Source organism: Callithrix jacchus, chromosome 13 (assembly GCF_049354715.1).
Source record: "Callithrix jacchus isolate 240 chromosome 13, calJac240_pri, whole genome shotgun sequence".
Classification (NCBI taxonomy): Eukaryota; Metazoa; Chordata; class Mammalia; order Primates; family Cebidae; genus Callithrix; species Callithrix jacchus.
In genome coordinates, this window is record NC_133514.1 from 109,371,960 (window position 1) to 109,392,789 (window position 20,830).

At 33.3% G+C, this 20,830-nt stretch overlaps 1 protein-coding gene across 3 annotated transcripts in view; it reads right to left on the reverse strand.

The window, feature by feature from the left end:
* The window catches only part of CDH19 (cadherin 19), a 97,914-nt gene that overhangs the window by 30,277 nt on the left and 46,807 nt on the right, over positions 1-20,830 (reverse strand). For all 3 annotated transcript variants that reach the window (XM_008979947.5, XM_002757317.6, XM_035271306.3), the window contains exons 5-8: positions 17,450-17,614; positions 12,011-12,195; positions 10,361-10,614; positions 1,005-1,126 (exon numbers count right to left, since the gene is read on the reverse strand). In XM_008979947.5, the coding sequence (XP_008978195.4) occupies positions 1,005-1,126; positions 10,361-10,614; positions 12,011-12,195; positions 17,450-17,614 (726 nt within the window). The remainder of the gene's footprint in view (positions 1-1,004; positions 1,127-10,360; positions 10,615-12,010; positions 12,196-17,449; positions 17,615-20,830) is intronic.

The following is a 20,830-nucleotide window of genomic DNA, read 5'->3' on the forward strand; positions in this document are numbered from 1 at the left end:
ATTAGCTATAAGCAAAGACACATTTGAGAATATTTTATATTCACAATTTTAATAATTTACAATTCTAAATCTATTGACCAATGGAAATGATTTAGATATTTTCTATTATATCTATTTCTTTCAGCTTTAATCAATATAACTGAATAAATAACTGATTCATAATTTCAACGACAATATCCAAGAGTTAATTCAGAATAATTCTTATCTGTTTTTACAGCCTGAAAAGGAAATCATCTGCCTAAATAAACAAACAGAATTTCAGGTGATTTTCATTTATACTTTGTGGTTTTCTCAATGTATTTTTGTATTAAAATTATTTACTGTTATAATTAGAAAACAGCTTAGAAGATATATAGTGGTAAGTATATAGATAAGCTGGAATAGTAGTAATAAGCAGACATTAATAAGACTAGTTTATTAAGGATACTATTGTTAATGTGTGTATTAAAACACACAAATACACACATTTACATTGAATGTCATTTAAATAATTTGAACAACATCTTAAGGTAGCCTTGTCCCCATGTGTAGAAATTGTGTGATTGTGTCAGTTTGCTATGAATGATGGTTTCCAGCTTCAACCATGTCCTGCAAAGGACATGAACTCATCCTTTTATATGGCTGCATAGTATTCCATGGTGTATATGTACCACATTTTTTGCAAACCACCACATGTTCTCACTCATAAGTGGATGTTGAACAATGAGAACAGATGGACACAGGGAAGGGAATATCACACACTGGGGCCTGTCAGCAGGTGGGGAACTAGAAGAGGGATAGCAGATGGTGGGAAGATTGGGGAGGGATAACATTAGGAGAAGCACCTAATGCAGATGATGGGGGGGATGAATATAGCCAAACCACCATGGCTCCTGTATGTAACAAACCTGCATGATCTGCACATGTACCCCAGAACTTAAAGTATAATAATGATTAAAAAAGAAATTGTGTAATTGTTTAAGAAATATGGCAAACAACTGTACTGGATCCAAGTGAGTACTTACATTTTTCTGTGGCTGTAATACTTAGGTTGTACCAGGCGCTGATTTCCCGATCCAGTGGGCTAGTTGTAGTGATTGTGCCATTGTCATCAATATTGAACATTTTGCTTCTAGCAATAGAATACCTGAACCCAAAGGAAAGTATTCCTAATGTTTTTATTATATCTACATAACAGTGTTACATAATACTCTTTAAGCAGTTAAATGTCTTAATAAGACATATATGCTCTATACAGTCAATACATAATACTGACAATTTTTAAAACAGTATATTCCTGTATTTAAGATTCAACTCAGTAGGGATAGGAAAAAAATGTAAAATGACTTTAGATTTAAATTGATGAATGCTACATCTAAACACACATCACTCAATCTCATGTCAAAAAAGAATATTAATCGATTAATGACTTGCTTTAAAAATGGCAAAAGCCATTTGTGAAATGAAGAGAAATACAAATAAATAGGGGTAAAAATTAATAATTGTGAATCTTTTTCTTCTTTGAAGAAACTAAAATAGATCTTCAGCCTAGACTAGTACTGATCTCTTTCCTACACCACAGGTATTGCTTGCTAATCTGTTCATTTTACTGGAATTACTTGACTATAGAACAACTGTTTTGGTTTAAAGAAAACGATTTGATAAAGAGTAAACTGTATATAATAGACTAACATATTTTACGTTTTATAACACTATATATGTTTTATTATATATTATATATTATACATGCTTATATTTAATATATAATACATATGTTTTATTATATATTATACATATATGTATATAAGTATGTAATGTATCACATCATATGTATTTTTTACATATTACCTTTATTTTTACATATAAAAATTTATATTTGTTATATATATATATATATATATACATATAAAACAAAAGTAAAATCTAGCAGTTCTAATGTGCTTGTAGATTGATTATGCATGAAAGAAAGCCAGGTTACAATGTTCCTCCATTAAAAAAAGTACTGAAAAATGATCTCCAACTCCACAATGAAAGAAGCCTTTGAAATACTCTGCTTGTCTCATCTACATGGAAATAATTAATAATAAAAATTAAAGAGGAGTAATAGCTAGGGTTCAATAATGGTTTCTCATTGAATGGATATTCCTGAAGACTTTGATGAGATATCAATGAAGTTTACCATAATGATATGGCAAAGATGAGAATATTTTAATTTTGAATTCAAAAGTTACCAAAAATAATGTACTACTTTGTAACTTGGTATTCAGATAAGGATTCAATAGAAATTACAAAGAACTAAGCTTTAGAGGAGTTCAGTTTTAACTGTACTCTAAAATATTTCTGAGTATTTTCCCCAAATATCCACAGTGGTTGCATTTCACACGTAATATACTTGTTGGCAAAATTATACAGTGTTTTAACAGTTGCTATTTTGAATTAAACATGTAATCCTATTTCTGTAAAATGTTATTGTACATAAAGCCCATTTAAAGTTTGATAGGAAGTTGTAGTCTTTCATAGTTTAATAAGCATCTGTTAGAATTTAGTAAGAAGAACCACAGTAACAATAAATTGGTTCAGGTCCCATTAATGAATTAAAACATAAATAAACATATATGTAGTTCTCTAGAAAGAATGACTAGAGTAGAAAGCTATATAAGCAGCGATATGTAATATATATTATATTTCTTAACCCTTTTAAAACCACAAATTCTCATTACGTAAATTTTTTTCCCTACTCCACCTTCACTGGGCTAAATTTCTTTGGCTTTGAGGTAAGTTTTACTTAAATTTTACAAATATGTAAAATACATATATGTTTTGTCCTTGCACTCCAATTTTAAAACTTGGGAGACAACATGAGAAAATTCATAAATAGGTAAACACTGACTTACTTAGCTACGCACCATCATCACTTCAGCAAAATTTAAAATTTGGAATTTTCCCACTAATCCAATTAAAAACACACTTTGAAACAATTTGGGACTTACATAAATGTTGCAAAAATAGCACACAGCATTTCTACATGCTCTTCACTCAGCTTTTCCTAATGTTAAAATCTTATATAAAAATCTTAATCTTATTAATAAATTAATTGCTATAATGTAATTAACCAAACTGCAAGCTATAGTTGGATTTTACTGCTTTTTTTCATTCATATTCTTTTACTTTTAAAATCCAATCTAGAATCCAATATTGTCTTTCATTTTCCTGTATTCTTAGTCTCCTGCACCATTCCTCAATGTTCTTGTCTCTCAAGACCTTGATGCTATTGAAGAATGCCGGTCAATTATTTTACAGTATGTCTCTCAATTTGGATTTGTTTGATGCTTTCTCATGATTAGATGAAGGTTACATACTTTTGGCAGGAATATCACAGACATGATATACTTTCTTAGGCTATCAAATCAGGGGCTCATGATGTTAATCATATCTCAATGGTGATATTAACCCTGAGCACTTGATTATGTGATGATGGCCCCATTTCTCCAGGTTAAAGTTGGGGTAGTAATGTTAACAATAACTATGGCTTTGGTGGCTAAAGATGATTTATTATTCATTTAATTCTTCTATACTTAATCACAATAGTTATGTAGGAAAAAATATCCCTTTATTTGTTTATATCAGTATTAACTCACGTTTTTTTCTAATGTGTAAGAAACCCCATACTCATTCTATAAACCAAATATCGTTACATATTAGTTTCTTACATATTTACTACAACTTTGGACGTTTGGAGTAATTCCAGCATGTTTCCTGGGCCCTTATAACACACTTTCATCCTTCCATTCATCTTTGAATACTTTATTTCTGGAACCACAAGAGACTCTAGGATAATCTTGTGTTTTCCTTACAACAGCTCTGGATTCCAGTTATCAGATGAATTGCAGTATTTTTGATTCAAGAATAATATCAGAAAGTAAGATCTAGGTGCTAAAAGTTCCCATTGCTTCTTCTCGTGTTTCATTGTGTTTTAGGTCCTTTGAGCAGACATCAACAGGAAATATACGTATGTATGCCCATGCATACAAACACATCTATATTCATTTCCGTATCATTCCTTCTGTTGATACATATATTAAGAAGGCATCAGTGCATAAGATTTTAATCCAGTGCCACACCTCCATGTTACTTTTCTTATTTTCTTGTCACTCTTTCCTTTGACAATGATCAATTTTACTCTCATTATCTACAGTATATATACTTATGTGTTCAATCCCAGTATGCATGTAGAGTAGCACTGCAATCACTAAACAGGATTCATGTAAAAAATGCGTTCAGTATGTAGAGTATATTTCTCCTGAATAGCCATTTTATTGTCTCTAGAAAAAATTAGAATTAAAAAACTCTTTTCCAAAATGACTTAAGTTGTATTTTCCTAATTCCCCTTCTTTTGATTATGTTATTTGTTCATAATATAACAAAGTACATTTGCAATAGTTTGCCTTCCATTTTATAAATATTTCCAAAGTTTTGTTTGATTATTTTCCAGAGTTTACAGTAATTAATATTTTACTCTATGTCATGGAGAATCCTGTCCTGTGAACTTGGAACAATGAATAATCATGTGTTTACCATCACATAATGCCACAGAACAATTTTAGCACCTTGCTTTTCTTTTTCATTTCTTTTTAGTTTAGGTACCACAGGCTTTACTTATTTTTGTTTGTTTATTAGCTTTTTAAATCCATTCACCTACTGAAGGATATTTGTGTCAATTCCAACATTTGGAGATCATGTATAAAGCTGCCATAAATGCCTACATACAGGTTTTCATGTCAAAATAAGTGAATACATTTTCTTTCTTTTTTTTTTTTTTGAAGGGAGGAAGGCAGGAAGGGAGGAAAGAAGGAAGGGAGGGAGGGAGAAAGGAAGGGAGGGCGGGAGGCAGGGAGAGAAGGGAAGGAAGGAAATCAGACAATGAGAGAGATATTGCCGACCTGGATCTAGAGGTCTACAAGTTGATTTCTTCTTTTCTTTTTTTGAGAGAAGGAAAGAAAAGAGATGGGTGAAGGAGAGGAAGAAGAAGAGGGACAGAGAATGGAAATGTTGCTTTATTCTAAAAAAAAATGGATATTAATAATGGCCAATCAATATTTCATTTAAACCTATGAATAGGTGTGATGTGGTATTGACAAGAATGTATATTTTGTGTATTTAAAGTGGAGAGCTCTATAAATGTTTATTAAGTTTACTTGTTCTGGATCTCAGTTTGAGTCTTTGGTATCTTTATTAATTTTCTGTCTCATTGAGTCTAAGTCTGTATGTATCTGGGTGTTAGGATCGTTAGCTCTTGTTGTTGCATTGATCCTTTTACCACTATATTTTGTTTCTTTAAAATCTATTTTATCAGATACAAGAATTGCAACTCCTGCTTTTTATTTGTTTATTTTTGCTCTCCATTTGGTTGGTAAATCTTTCTCCATCCCTTTGTTTTGAGTCTTTGTGTATCCTTGCATGTGAAGTGGGTCTGGATGTAGCATACCGTTGGGTTTTGGCTGTATCTTTTGATTGGGGGATTTAGTCGACTTAAATTTAGGATTACTGCCATTTGATGTTAACTGGCTGTTTTATCCATTCGTTGATGTAAATTCTTTTTATGTTGATGCTGTTTATTTTTGGTATATTTTTAGAAAGGCTAATACTGGTTGTTTCTTTCTATGTGTAATGCTTCTTTCTATGCCTGCTACAACAAAACACCACAAGCTGGGTGGCTGAAAACAACGCATTAATATTTTTAGATTTCTCAAAATGGAAGTATCAACAAGGCCATGCTTCCCTTGAAATCTGTAGGGTGAATCCTTCCTTCCTGCTTCCAACTTCCAGTGATGTCTGGCAGTCCTTGCTGCTCCTCTGCTTGGAGACGCATTGCTCCGATCTCCGCTTTGGTTGTCACCTGGTGGTCTCCCAGAGTCTGCCTTCTTATTAGAACATCAGTCCTTTTGGATTAAGGACATACCTGCTCAGGTATGACCCTGTCTTAACTATTTACCTCCACAAGAACTCTGCTTAACAAGGCCACATGCAGGGGTACCGGATGCTAGGACTCAACGTGTCTCTTTGAGACACAATTCAACCCAAAACACAAAGTTTTCCCCTTTCCTGGGTAAATTCTTGGCAGTAGGGTTGCTGGGTGTTATGGTTAGTTTATGTTTAATTTATAATAATCTTGTATCTTTCTACCTTGATAAACTCACTTATTACTGGGCATTTTTGTGAATTTCATGGAATTATCTTGGTAGATAATCAAGTCATCTGCAAATAAAGAAAACTACATTATTTCTCTCCAGCTTGTATATTTTTATTTCTTTTTCTTGCTTATTGCATGGCCAGAACTTCTAATATTACAGATTTGGACTGGTGAAAGAATACATTCCTACCTTGTTTCCGGTCTTAGGGAAAACGCACATAATATTCCATAATTAATTATATATTAGCTGCACTTTTTTTGCAGATACTCTGTATCTGTTTAAGAATCTTCCCTTCTATTCATATTGTGGTGATAGTTTTTATCATGAATTAATTTTGAATATTGTCAATTTTTTTGTCTATTGAGAAGATATATGGCTTTTTAAATAAATCTGTCAATATGGTCATTTATAGAAAATATTTTAATATATAGAGGTATCCTTGCATTCCTGGGTGCACTCCAGTTGAAAGGGATACACTGTCCTTCTCACAAATATCTGGAGTCACCATTATTTGTAAAGAATTTTTGTATTTGTTTATGAGGAATATTGACCTGTAGTTTGGTTTGTAACATATCGGAGAGTTTATTAGTGGCATCAATTTTTACTGGAACTGCTCTTTGTTTTTGTAAAGGTTTTCAACGGACTTTTTGGTGATATCTGTGTGCTTGTGTGTATGCATGTGCTTGTGTAAATATTTATGTGGTTGTACATATATGGTTGTTTGTAAATACACACATATATATGTGTGTGTGTGTGCATGCTAAGGTTATTTATCCTTCAATATAAATTTTGGTGGATTCTCTCAAGAACTTCTTCTGAATGTGTAGACACAGAATTGTTCAAAGTAGTTCCTATAATCTTTTTCAGTGTCTGTGGGATCACTATGCATCCTCCCTCTTTCACCTCTGCGAATAGTAGTTTTTGTCTTCTCTCTCTCCTGTTTGCCCCTTGCTCTTTCTCAATAGAGATTAATAAACTTCAGCAAAATTTTGAAAGAATCTGCTATTGATTTCATTATATTTATCCATTGCTTTCAATTCCAATGCTTGTGATCTAATTGTTTTTATTTCTATTTTTTTTTTCTGCTTGCTTTGGGTTATGTTTGTTCTTTTTTTATAATGGAAAAAAATACACCATCTTTCTCATATTTACAAATTATTTCAAAATTTGACTTTAGGCTTAATTTAAAAGGAAACTTCAATAATGTCCAAAAAGTAAATCATACCCATTGATAGCAAAAGAGTAATCCCTATATCTGAAGTCCAGAAAAATAAGGCAATTGTCTTAGTCATCCAAAATACTATTAAAAATTACCATAGACTGGTATCTTATAAACAGCTGATATTTATTTGTTACATTTCTGGAGGCTGAAAGCATGAGATTATGATGCCAGCATGATTGGCGCCTGACAAGGGCCCTCTCTCAGTGGCAGACTGCTGACTTCTGTGTCCTCACGGGCAGAAAGAGGCTGAGAGAGCTATCTGGGTTCCCCTGTGTAGGGGTACTAATCCCATTCCCTTATAACTTCATTTCTATGTAATCCAGTTTCTTCTACCCACCTTCTAATACCCTTTCGTTGGGATTTAGGATATCAAATATGGGGCTCACTTTCTAATACCATTTCATTGGCATTTAGATTTCAAATATGAATTTTGAGGGATATATGTGTTTAGTCCCTGAGATAATACCTGAAATAATACACAGTCTTAGAGATAAAATAGAAATTTTAAGAATAATTTCTTATGAAGGTCTTAATTATTTTATGGTAGTAATTTTATTACAGTTGGTTTTGCACGTCTTTAATTTTTGCCATGCTAGGCTTCTTAAAACAATTCTATCTCCTCACTTTCAAGTCTAAATATTACATTATTCCATCATTTCTGTGCCCCATTTTTTTTAAAATTGATATACAGTTTGTTATTGAATTCATATTAAGGTAGATCTTATTCCTCAAGCTTTTCTGACTTCAGTTACAGCAAGAGTATTTGTTACACCAGTTTGTTTCATCCCATCCAACATTTGATGAAACTGAGTTTGGGGATTTCCATGCTTTACAGAAACAGCAGGTGATTCTTACTCAGTAAGAAAAGCTAGTATGAGTTTAATGAATTGGGGTTAATTTACAATGTTTAATATGTGTTAGTGTTTCTCCCAAAACAATGAAACATCCCTAAGGCTAAAATACAATGTCCTAATATTTCTTTTTGTTTTTATAGCTCTTACCATGCAGTGAGTATTAAGGTAGAGATATTATCAAATTAAAACTCAAATTGAAATCATTTTGCATTTTATGTTCAAACATTTTGGAGATTTTTTTGCTTACAAAGAAAAACAGATAAACAAAGGAAACCAAAAAAGAAATCTCCAGAAATGTGCTGAAGTGGATAGTTTCATCTGCATCTGATATTGTTTTTATGATCAATTTTGAATGTTTGTTAAATCAAACTACATTATATGGAAAAATCATCAACAATATCAACAACAAAAACTGCTGTATCCTTTGTGATCACAACATGTGTGAAAAGCAATATTATTTAAAAGCCACTTTTAAATGAAATAACATCTGTTGGATCATTAAAGTGTATTCCTTTGATAGATACAAGTTATTTTAAAAAGTAATGATTTCTGGTATAAAGGTGGAAATTATCAACTAAAATATTTCTAAGTTGAAGTAAGTAGACACCAATGGTTATAATAAAAAACATGAAACCTCTTAATATTTGGTTGCACCTTACATTTTTCTTCATATATGTGGTATTTTCACATGTGGTAAGCATGCAGTTCTTCACTGTATATTATTGTGCTTTAAAATGTATGCAATGGTATTATCTATACTTCACAAGTATCATAAACCATAATTTACTTACATTTCTAAAATTAATATTGTCCAGCACTTTATTATTATAAATAACATATTGAACATCTTAATCATAAAAGCATTTATCAAAATTCCATATTATTTAATGTTCCGAGAAGAACAATTAATAGGTATATAGATATATTTTTTAAGTAAATAATTGATACACACTTATGCAATCACTAAAATCTCTATGACCAATTAAGAACTATACATGCATCTCAGAAGTCAATGTTTTATAAACAGGAACTATAATGGAAAAACGGTAACATTTCTTCATATCAAAAATTAAATTGAATTTTTCATTTGCTAGGGCAAGGCCTTCACAAAGCCAAGCAGTAGCCAGCATTTTAATTAGCACATGAAGGTTTATGGAAAATAGGTGAGTAAGAAAAGATGTTGGAAAAAAGAGTTATGGAACAAGTTTTGTTTTTTAATATCCAAGGAGATTATACCTCAAACACTAAAGAAAAAAAAAAAAGAAATTATAACATAGTAACTGAAAATAACAGACTATTTTACTAGATGGCAAATACTTGTTTAATTGTAATACAAGATTAGATTTCGAGCCCTTTGAACTCCTTTAAGTGGTATCCTGTAAAAACAGGTCTCCAAACCCCAAGCCATGAACTGCTACCTATCCATGGCTTGTTGGCAACCTGACGGCAAAGCCTGAGATGAGGACAGGCCAACCAGCTTTACTGTCTAAGCTCCACCTCCTCTCAGATCCATGGCAGCATTGGATTCTCATAGGAGCGCGAATCCTGTTGTGAACTGCAGATGTGAGAAATCTAGGTTGAGAGCTCCTTATGGGAATCCAATGCCAGATGATCTGAGGCAGAACCGTTTCATTCTTAAACCATTCCCCTTCACCCCATCAACCGTGGAAAAAATTGTCTTCCACCGAACTGGTTCCTGGTGGCAGAAAGGTTGTGAAGGATGACTATAAAAGCTTTCTCAATTTTTGAATATCATTTCAAGAAAATAGTATTTAAATAAGCCACATTTTGATCAGCTGTGTTTCAGCTCTAATTGGGGATTTAAAAAACACTTTTTTTTTCCTCTTTCCTCCTTTCCTCCTTTCAGTGCAATACATGGCACTGAATTTTAATTAGTAATTGCCTCTGTCTTGCACATGTTTGAAATCACCAATTTTACTGCATCTTAACCAAAATTGACGTTCCCTATTTTAATTTTAAATGGTTACAAATTAATTATAGTGTACAGAAATATAGATACAGATATAACCTTGTTTAAATTTACATTCAATTTTATTTTTAATCTATTTAATGTTTACTTATTTGTTAATGCAAAAGTGACCTTACAGACATACCTGATAGGAGATTTCCTATTGTCTGGGTCTGTGGCAGACACCATGCCTACAAATAATCCATGTGGGTTTTCTTCAAGAACTTCAAATATGTAATACGGAAGGTGGAAAAGGGGAGGCTCATCAACATCTTCCACCTGGATCCTAATAAAAGTGGTGGAAGCTTCAGTGTGGTATTCCATGAGCTGCTCATCAACATGATGGTTTTTAACTTTTGCTCTAATACCATAGTGGTTCTGGTGCTCAAAATCCACTTTCTGCGAAGAAATACAGTGTACACAGAAGAAATGGCTTTAGTAACCCAAGGTATTACTTAGAAAAAAGGAAGGGCTAATATCCGGAATCTACAAAGAACTTAAACAAATTTACAAGAAATAAGCAAACAACCCCATCAAAAAGTGGGCAAAGGATATGAACAGACACTTCTAAAAAGGAGACATTTATTCATTCAACAAACATGAAAAGAAGCTCATCATCACTGCTCATTAGAGAAATGAAAATCAAAACCATAATGAGATACCATCTCATGCCAGCTAGAATGGTGATCATTAAAAATTCTGTAGACAATACATACTGGAGAGGATGTGGAGAAATAGGAACACTTTTACACTGTTGGTGGGAGTGTAAATTAGTTCAACCATTGTGGAAGACAGTGTGGTGAGTCCCAGGAATCTAGAACTAGAAATACCATTTGATCCAACAATCCCATTGCTAGATATATACCCAAAGGATTATAAATCATTCTATTATAAAGACACCTGCACATGTATGTTTATTGTGGCACTGTTTACAGTAGCAAAGACTTGGAACCAACCCAAATGCCCATCAATAATATAGTGGATAAAGAAAATGTGGTACATCTACACCATGGAATACTATGCAGCCATAAAAAAGGATGAGTTAATGTCCTTTGCTGGGACATGGATGAAGCTGGAAACTGTCATTTTCAACAAACTAAATACAAGAACAGGAAAGGAAAGACCCCATCTTCTCACTCATAAGTGGGAGTTGGACAATGAGAACACATGGACACTTGGAGGGGAACATCACACACCAGGGCCTGATGGGGAGTTGGGGGCTAGGGGAGGAATAGCATTAGAAGAAATACCTAATGTAGATGACAGGATGATGGATGCAGCAAGCCACCATGGCATGTGTTTAACTATGTAACAAACCTGTACGTTCTGCACATGTACCCCAGAACTTCAAGTATAATAGAAAAAAGAAAGATTTTAGCTGTTAAATTCAGTGTCAGGGGACTTTCAGTTAGGTTTTATTTTTTATATGCATGGATCTCTCTGATATAATTGTTAATTAGACATAACATATCTGTATGTATACTGTCACTTATTTTAATTTAGGAATACAATTATACTTTTGAGGGCATAAACATCTAATGAAACTGAGAATGAATTTCCAAGTATTTAAGATATTTTCCAAAGAGTTTTCCTTTATTTGAATTAAAAATGTCCTTCATGTAATTCTAGAAGCCCTGTAATAACTACCTCATCTCTCAAGTCCTTTCCTCCAAAAAACATAAATTACAGGATCTTGTTTCAATTATTTAATGAGATAAAACTAACCAGCTACACAAAATATGACTTGTTTTAATTTTACACTATTTTGCAAGACAAATAATCTTAACATGTCTACCTTTTTTAATATAACTATTCCTTCTTGAGTTTCATTATTAGTAATGATGTCAAATGTCTGTGAATCATCCTCTTCAATGCTGTACTCCATTTCTGCATTCTCTCCTATGTCATTATCATATGCCATGATTGTTCCTATGGAAGTCCCAGTAGCTGCAGATTCAGAGACACTCAGGCGGTATAAACCTTTAAAAACAAAATTTAAAATATCTTGGATAAATATTTAGCATAGGAAACTTTCAATTACAGCATTCTTTATTTATGACCTGTAAGGAATCCCATACCTACCTTTTCCAGTTACTTGTTCTTAATCTTTCTTTTTTTCCTTCCTTCCTTCCTTCCTTCCTTCCTTCCTTCCTTCCTTCCTTCCTTCCTTCCTTCCTTTGTTCCTTCCTTCCTCTCTCTCTCTCTGCTCCCATATATAATATCTCCTATTTTTTGAAATATAAATATTTTCTAATATCCTATTTGATCATCTATCATCATCTCTCAAATATATCTTAGGAGAGCCTGTCACCAATGTTATTTCCATTTACATGCATTTCTCCTCAATATTCATGTTTTATTTTTTGTTGTAACCTTCAACCATCATAATTTAAACTTGACAGAAAGAATTTGCACTTTTTTTTAACATCCCTGATACCTGAAGTCACTGATAAATATACATGTGGAATAAAAGTAGGAGAGTCTGAATGCAAATAGTTTCATTCCAAGAGCAATAGTCTGATTTTGAGGGTCTGAGGCTGCATTATATTAGCATTAGAGGAAATGCAAAGAAAGATAGATTGAAACGAGCTGGTAAATGAATGTAGTAGAAAAAACATTTTGTAGTCAAAGGTGACCTAACTGATTTGGTCATGAGAAAATAATAGCAGCTGTATTTAAAATGTATCAATCTAACTACAAATTACTGGGCATTTTCCTTTATTTTTCAGGACTAACTTGCATACAACTGATTAGAACTATACTATTTTTAAATGATTATTTACAATTGCATTTTCATCCACATGAATATGTGACATTATTTATGTCAAATGGCATCAGCAAGCATGCAATATTTTAAAGAATGAAACTTCTTAAAATTCTAAAAAAGAGGCACATATAATACAATTCTTCTTTAAAGGGATTCTTGGTTCCTTTAGACGCATAGAGGAGGCAGTCACTTCACAGATTGCAGTTGAGACTTTAATTTTAAGTGAAATAACTGTTACTTTTTCAATGCTAATATTTTACTACTTTTTTAAAGCAGAAGTAGAAGCTTGACTATTAGTAGTGTTTTTTACATTGTAGAAAAATTAAAAGAATTGTTTATGTTATTGCAAAAATTAAAAATCACTGAGTCATTAATCTGGAGAAAACAATGACGTTGCCATGAATGTGAGAGTGGATGGTTTATACTTAAATGTTATTGAATTTATATTAAACTACTATCCTTCAAAATGAAAAGGAATGGAAATATTTTCCTCAGTCAATATTTTGTCTATACAATTTTCCATTCTTTCGAAAATTATTTTTTGAACACCATTTTTATAAGACCCTGTTCTAGAGGATGGGCTTACAACAGGCGATAATACATATACAAGCTGCTACCATCAGCCCATATTTTTGATGATAAAATACACGATAAATAAGACACTGACACTGATGTATATGAAAGTAGTATTCTGGTGGAATAATTTAAAATTTATGATAAGGTGTCAAATATTCACTGTAGATGTGACTTTTGGATAATAATTGAAATAAGGAAATGAATATCTGGAGAAATATCATTTCAAGAAGAGGAAAAGCTAGCGGGTCTGGAAAGTTCTGGGAACACAGGGGAGGCTACATGCCTGGTGTTGGCTTCTTAGTAAGCAAAGGGGCAGATAGAAACACTGTTTCAAGAGGTAATGGGACAGGGCTGGACCATGGCAGAATACTCAGACCTTTAAGACCCTTCGGGTGATACTAAACCTAAGGACCGATAAACCTAAGGACCGACTTCTCTGAGTAGTATGATCAAACTTGCATTTTAACAAGATTACAAGGCTGTGTTGAAAATAAACTAAAGGAGAACAATGGCGTAAGCAGACTCTAGATGAGAGCCTATTGCACTAATAGAGATAAAATAAGATGGTGGGGCGAGCCAAGGTGGTAGGGATGGATTTGGTGAGAAGTGTTCATAACTTGGGTATTTTCCAGGGCTGAGGCAACAACATCTGCAGGGAATTAAATTTTTACTCTTAGAAAAAGAAAAGTAGAAGTAGCTTCAAACCTTTAAGCAAGGAAGGAGTGTGTGTGTGTGTGTGTGTGTGTGTGTGTGTGTTGTGTATTGTATTTACTCACAGAATATTGAAAGTCGGGAACTATCAGGATTGTAGAGGTTATCAATTCAGGCTGGGTGAAAATTATAGGTGAACTGGGTATGGCCACCATAATCTGAATGGGATCATTGGTTCTTCACAACAGTGCTGTTTAAATCCAATAAGCAAGGTTTTGGCTTGAACAATATGAAACCTGGATGTGTGAGTACCTGAGGCTGGAAAATCTGTGGGAAGAGGGAGTTCAGAGGAGGGGGCAGCTGAAATCAGGAGCTCAGTTAAATGTTTGTTAGATTTCAAACGTGGAGATGCTGAGTAGACAGATGTACTCTTGTGAAGCTCGCTGGAGAAGTTCAGTCTGGAGATTTATATTAAGAGATTGTCAGCACAGAGGTGGTGTGTAAAACCATGTGTCTGGATAAGATCATAAAGGAATGACTACAGAAGGGACGAAAGACAGCATCAAAGCCTTGGCTCACAAATATTCCAAAGTATAAAGTATATAGAGAAGAAGAAGGAAAGGCAAGGACTGAAAGGACAGGAACTAGTAAGAGAAGAAAAGGCTAATGAGAATGGAATATTAAGGTTTTCAAGGAGAGGTTGATCGATTACATCAGAGTCTTCCAAGAAATCAAGTGTCATCGAACTGAGAACTGACATTGCATTTACTTCCATTTAGGTTATTGATAGAAATCATCAGGTCAGTTTGGTCAAGTAATGTGGATGCAACTCATATGGAGAAAGTTTTGAGACTTTTGAGGTCATTAATTAAAAACAGTAAATTTTAATAACGTTTTTAAGAAATTTTCTCTAAAGGGAAAGGAAAAATACAAAGCATCTTTAGCTGAGTATGGAAGTGAAGTCAAGAAAGTGTTTTTGTATTGTTTTGTTTAGGAAATGAGAAAAAACAATAATAAACATGTTTGGATGCTGATAAGTATGAACCAGCAGAGGGCGCTGTTAACACAAGGGAGAGGGATGTTTGAGCGATGCCTTTAATTGGGGAGAGTAGGGAGTGTTGCCCATAACAGAGGGCACAGGTACTGAGTATTCAAATTCAGAGGAGGGTAATGGGATTCCCACAAGGGAAAACCGGGTGTACAAGGGTAAGGAGACCAGCATCAGATCCACCCCCACTCGCAGTTGAATTAAAGTATTAATAGTAATATCGTCATCTCATATGCAGAGTCAGTTAACAAAGATAATTTTTAAACATATTTAAAATTTTCTAATTTATTCAAAATATTTTAATATTAATGTCTTGAAAAATCAGAGGGAAACTGAGAAACGTAGTAGAAGCTTCAGGACATTTTATTGCAACAAGTTTCTTTGGGAATCTTCCTGCCTTCCAGACACTTCTACTTGTCTTTCATTATCATCTGCATAAAATTGGGACCACAATTTTTTAACAAATCCAGTCGCTATTTCTCAGATATTGGATGCCAATTATTTTATAAAGTACTGGGTATTTCACATTTAATTTGACGTTCTCCCCTTGCCTTTAGAGGCCATATTAATGTTGTGGACACAGTCCTATCCATCATATACTATACTACATGAACAGAAATGAAAGTGCAAACTCTGGCCCCTTTGCCTACAGTCCATCCACAGAGGAACTGTTTTCTCAACCCGTATAACAGTGATAAATTTTTAATACGGCAAAAATTAAAATTGTTAGATAGAGCAGAAATTTTAAAAATGAGATTTGTAATATTTATGGAAAAATCAAAAGATCTGATAACCTTGCGTATGTTGGCTAAACTGAGTAGCGTCTGTATTATTTAGGTGTGAGCATTTGTGTACACACACACACACATTAACAGATATTATCAGGTCTGTAAATCCAATGAATGGTAAAATCAGGGTTTTTAAAGCAAATCTGTAGGATGCCAACTTCCTGTGCTTATTCATGGACTCATCTACCAGAAGGTAGTCAGTGAAAGTAACATTTCACTTGGGCTATTAAAAATGACATGATTTCACCTGACTTTGAGGGATGGGGCAAGGTACAGAAAAGGATGAGAAAAAAGTAATCAAAAGATAGTTTTGTTTCTGTCTATAAACAGTCAATAACTAAGAAATCATGCTATAGTATAAATTTTTATTGTTTTTTTTCTGTGTTCCATGCTAATTAAATTTTCTTCCTAGCATGATAATTACTCATGCTTTTTGGAAGGGCTTATAAATGTATTTCTGTAGCTAAAACAGAATACCCTGAAAAATAAATTTCCTAGGAAAGAAATTCCTCCAATAATTCCATAAGAAATTTTTTATGAAGCATACCATGTGCTTATATTTAGCTTGTAGTAATTACTTAAATTTTTAGAGCAGGTGTGGCCTATTCTGCCTCAAAAGTAAAAATAAATGCAAATAGTTGTTTTAAATGATTACCTACAGTTTGCAGAAGTACCCCACAAAGATATCTGTTCCAAATTCTGCTGAACCCATAAATACATTACCTAAAGTGGCAAAAGGGAATTAAGGTCACAGATAGAATTCAGGTTGCTAGTTAGCTGACCTTGACATGGGAACATTTTTCTGCTTATCCAACTGGGTTCAGTCTAATTACTTGAGTGCTGAAAAGTGGAAGAGGCAAATGTGTGGGTTAGAGAGTTGTCAGTCTGCAAAGTATGTGGCACTTCTAGCTGCTTCTGGGCTGTGTGGGCTAAATCAAGAACCATAAATAAAAACAAAGTAACACACAAAAAAAGAACCATAAAGAGACCTTTAGCAGTTAAGGATGTTTCCCAGCTTACAGTCATCAAGAAAACAGAGACCTCAATTATACAAACACATAAACTGAATTCCCTTAAATAAACTAGGAGATGAATGCTCCCCTAGAGGATACAGCAAGAAACACCTCCCTGAATCCTTTGATCATAACCCAATGAGACCCCATAATGTATTTGTTTTAAGTCCTGAAGTCTGTAGCAATTTATTACAGCAGCAATGGAAAACTAACAGATTGTTATTTCATTTGTATTTTACTTTTTAGCATGAATTAAAATAATCATACTGGAACAATCGACAAATTTAGTTTACACAATTCTAGTCTTTTAGAATGTAAACTCTAACATCCACTTATATGTAACACACTCAAATTTATATTGTAATGAAGATTTAGAATGTTTTTTACTTACTTTCTTTAAATATAGGCTTATTGTCATTAACATCTGAAAGTTTAATCAATACACTCGTTGTGCCAGACAATGCTCCTGGCTGACCAATCATATCCTTTGCTTGAATGATTACCCAATACTCGTCTTGCAGTTCTCTATCCATTTTAGATGATATTCTTATGACTCCTTTAAAAATGTAATAAAATTCCAATTATTTCATCATTAATCATGACAACTTTCTAGTTAATCTCGTAACCATTGCACTATACATTATTTTGCTGTATGTTGAAGCACTAAAATGTGCCAGAGACTGCCCTGGAGAAAAATAATAATAATAAATTAAACATTAATACTGCCTAGAGTCTACAGTGACCATCACAATAGTAAGAACACTGGTAGGCCTTAATAAAATACATGTTAAGGTAATCCACAGGTAGAAAAGAAGAATGTCTTGTTTTTACTTTAACTTATTTTCTGCTATCTTCTCTAACATAATATCAACTTGCCACAATTAGCTTTCTCCCTGAAACTCTGAAGTTAGTGTATTATTGATAAATGTGTAAATTACAATACCAAATTTGTAAAATAAATATCGTGTCCTTATTCCTTTAAAGTCTACTTAGAATTATGAGATCTGAAGAAGACCTGGTTGTCAACCCACAGTTATATATATTAAAAAAACATATAAAAATATAATATATTCAAACTCAAGATGATTAATGATAAATATTCCAATAAATGCTTAACTTCTATAAAATTATTTGGAATAAAATAATTAACGATCACTGAAAAGAACCTAAGACAATCTTAAGACAGGTTTATAGGAGAGGGCTTAACATTTCTAAAGATTTAGGGAACACACACAAAAAATAGATAATTGCCAATAACCAAATATATCAAGGACAAAATATTCGTTAAAAATATGATTTCATGGACATAAAGATGGAAACAGTAGATACTCAGGACTACTACAGAGGGGACGTGGGGGGAGATAGTTGAAAAACTAGACACGATCATTAGTACCCCAAACCTCAGCATCACACTATATACCCATGCAACAGACTTGCATGTGGACTCCCTGAGCCCAAAATAAAAGTAAATAAAAAATACAATGAACTTGTGAAAAAAATAGCCATATGCTATGAGTATGAAATGCACACCTGATTTCAAGACTGAGAACAAAAAATGTGAAGTATCTCCATAGTTTTGTATTGACCATTTGTTGCAATGGTAGTATTTTTTATATATTGGATTAAATTTAATATAATATAATTTTTAAAGAAATTGTTGCATGTATTTTTTTAAAAGATAAATCAGATCACAACATGAGGGGATTTTAGTTGTGAACTAAAGTGTTTCACAAATTCAATCAATTATTTGAATCCCAATGGAAATCATTGAGTATGTTGCACAAGTGCGGCTAGCGTCTCCCTATATGTGACTCAAGGGAGCGGTAAATAGGAGTCTTTCTTCCCCATTTACTGCACCTGCTTCACTTTCATCTTTTCCTCTCAGCCTTTAGACTATGTAAAGAATAGGTATTTCTGGATCTTTTGCACTTCAAAATTTATTCCTTCAGAGATTTGATCCATCCATGTCCATACCAACTCTTCTCCAGCTATGCAAGTCACAGTTTTAGCCAACCTACTCAGTATATTTTAAAAAAAATCAGTGTGCAGGGTAAGGGCTAGGGGTGGAAAGAAAGCATCGTCAGAAAGGTCTGGTATGACTCAGAATGTGTTTACACTCTATACACCTCCCTTTCTTCTTTCTTCTGTTTTTCTCAACAGTGGAGTCTAGTTAGTGTAATCAACTCTTTCCCCACCCCAGGAATTTCCCTTATTCTTCCCATGCCCTGGAATTATCTTTCACTCTCTCCTCCTTGTCTATAGGCTCAGCTAATCATTCTGGTTTCAGGGTACTTTGCCTTGAACACACAGTACAAAGTCAGCCTCACTTTTTTTCTCCTACTGAAGCTTTTTGGTTTTACTTCATAATTCCCCACAGTGGAATGTATGTGTTTATTACCATTCATGTTTAATATCTGTAAGTTTCAAAGAAGAAGAGTCCATAATTCTGTTTTGTTTTTGTTACTATTACGTATTGTGTTAAATTTTGCAGCATTGTACCTTTATAAATCTAGTAAGTTGTATAACACTTGGTGCATATGCAGCTTTTCTAGACCAGAATGTATGAGGGAATTAGAGTGTAATGTTTTGAGGCATCCATTGCGCATCTGCAAGAATAAAGGCTATATGCCATTCTTGAAATAATGAAGAACATAGTCACTCAAATAATATTTTTTGGAACCTGATTCTCTCAAAAAACCTTAATTAAAAAAGGCTGGGACATTCAGTAATTGCTGAATGAATGAATGAATGAATGAATGAATGAATAAGAAATGTTTAAAGATCCAACACAATACTTTAGTTCTTTAAAGGTTTTAATGTAACCTGGAAATAATATTTTTCTTGTATTAAAAACCATAGAATTTTAGTTCTTTGGTACTTATCACATTAGTGGGTCATTAGTTATATGCTTTTTTCTTTTTATCAGCAGAGGCTATGGACTGTAAGCTCCTAAAGGAAAAAAAATTACATGGGCATAATTTTGTTTTAAACACAACAATTAATACTTGTTTAATAAATTAGGGTCATACAATTGTTTAAAATAAAAGAAAAAAATTGTTTTCTGTTTATTTTATATTCAATTGATTAATACAAATTTGTAAAGCAACATTAAAAAAAGAATTAAATATTGTATTCATGTAAATCAGAAAGATGTAAAATACAGAATTATTTTTAGGTGAATGTTTCATATCAATTTGCACACTTGGTCTTTTTTTTTTTTTTTTTTTTTGAGACGGAGTTTTACTCTTGTTACCCAGGCTGGAGTGCAATGGCGCCATCTCGGTTCACCGCAACCTCCGCCTGGGTTCAGGCAATTCTCCTGCCTCAGCCTACCGAGTAGCTGGGATTACAGACACGCGCCACCATGCCCAGCTATGTTTTTGTATTTTTTAGTAGAGACGGGGTTTCACCATGTTGACCAGGATGATCTCGATCTCTTGACCTCGTGATCCACCCGCCTCGGCCTCCGAAAGTGCTGGGATTACAGGCGTGAGCCACCTCGCCCGGCCCCACACTTAGTCTTATACTCAGAGTTAATCTCAGTTTTTCTGTAGGGGTATGCAGCTGTATCTCATTGTGTTTTTAATATGCATTCCCTGATGACTAATGAGGTTGAGCTTCTTTAATATGCTTACTAGCTTTTTGTATATTGTTCTTTGTCAGTTGCTTGTAAATGCCTTTTTCCTATATTTTTAAATTGGGTTGCTTGTCTCTTTTTCTAATTCATTTAAAAGAGTGCTTACATATGATTTATACCTCTTACGCAAGTAAT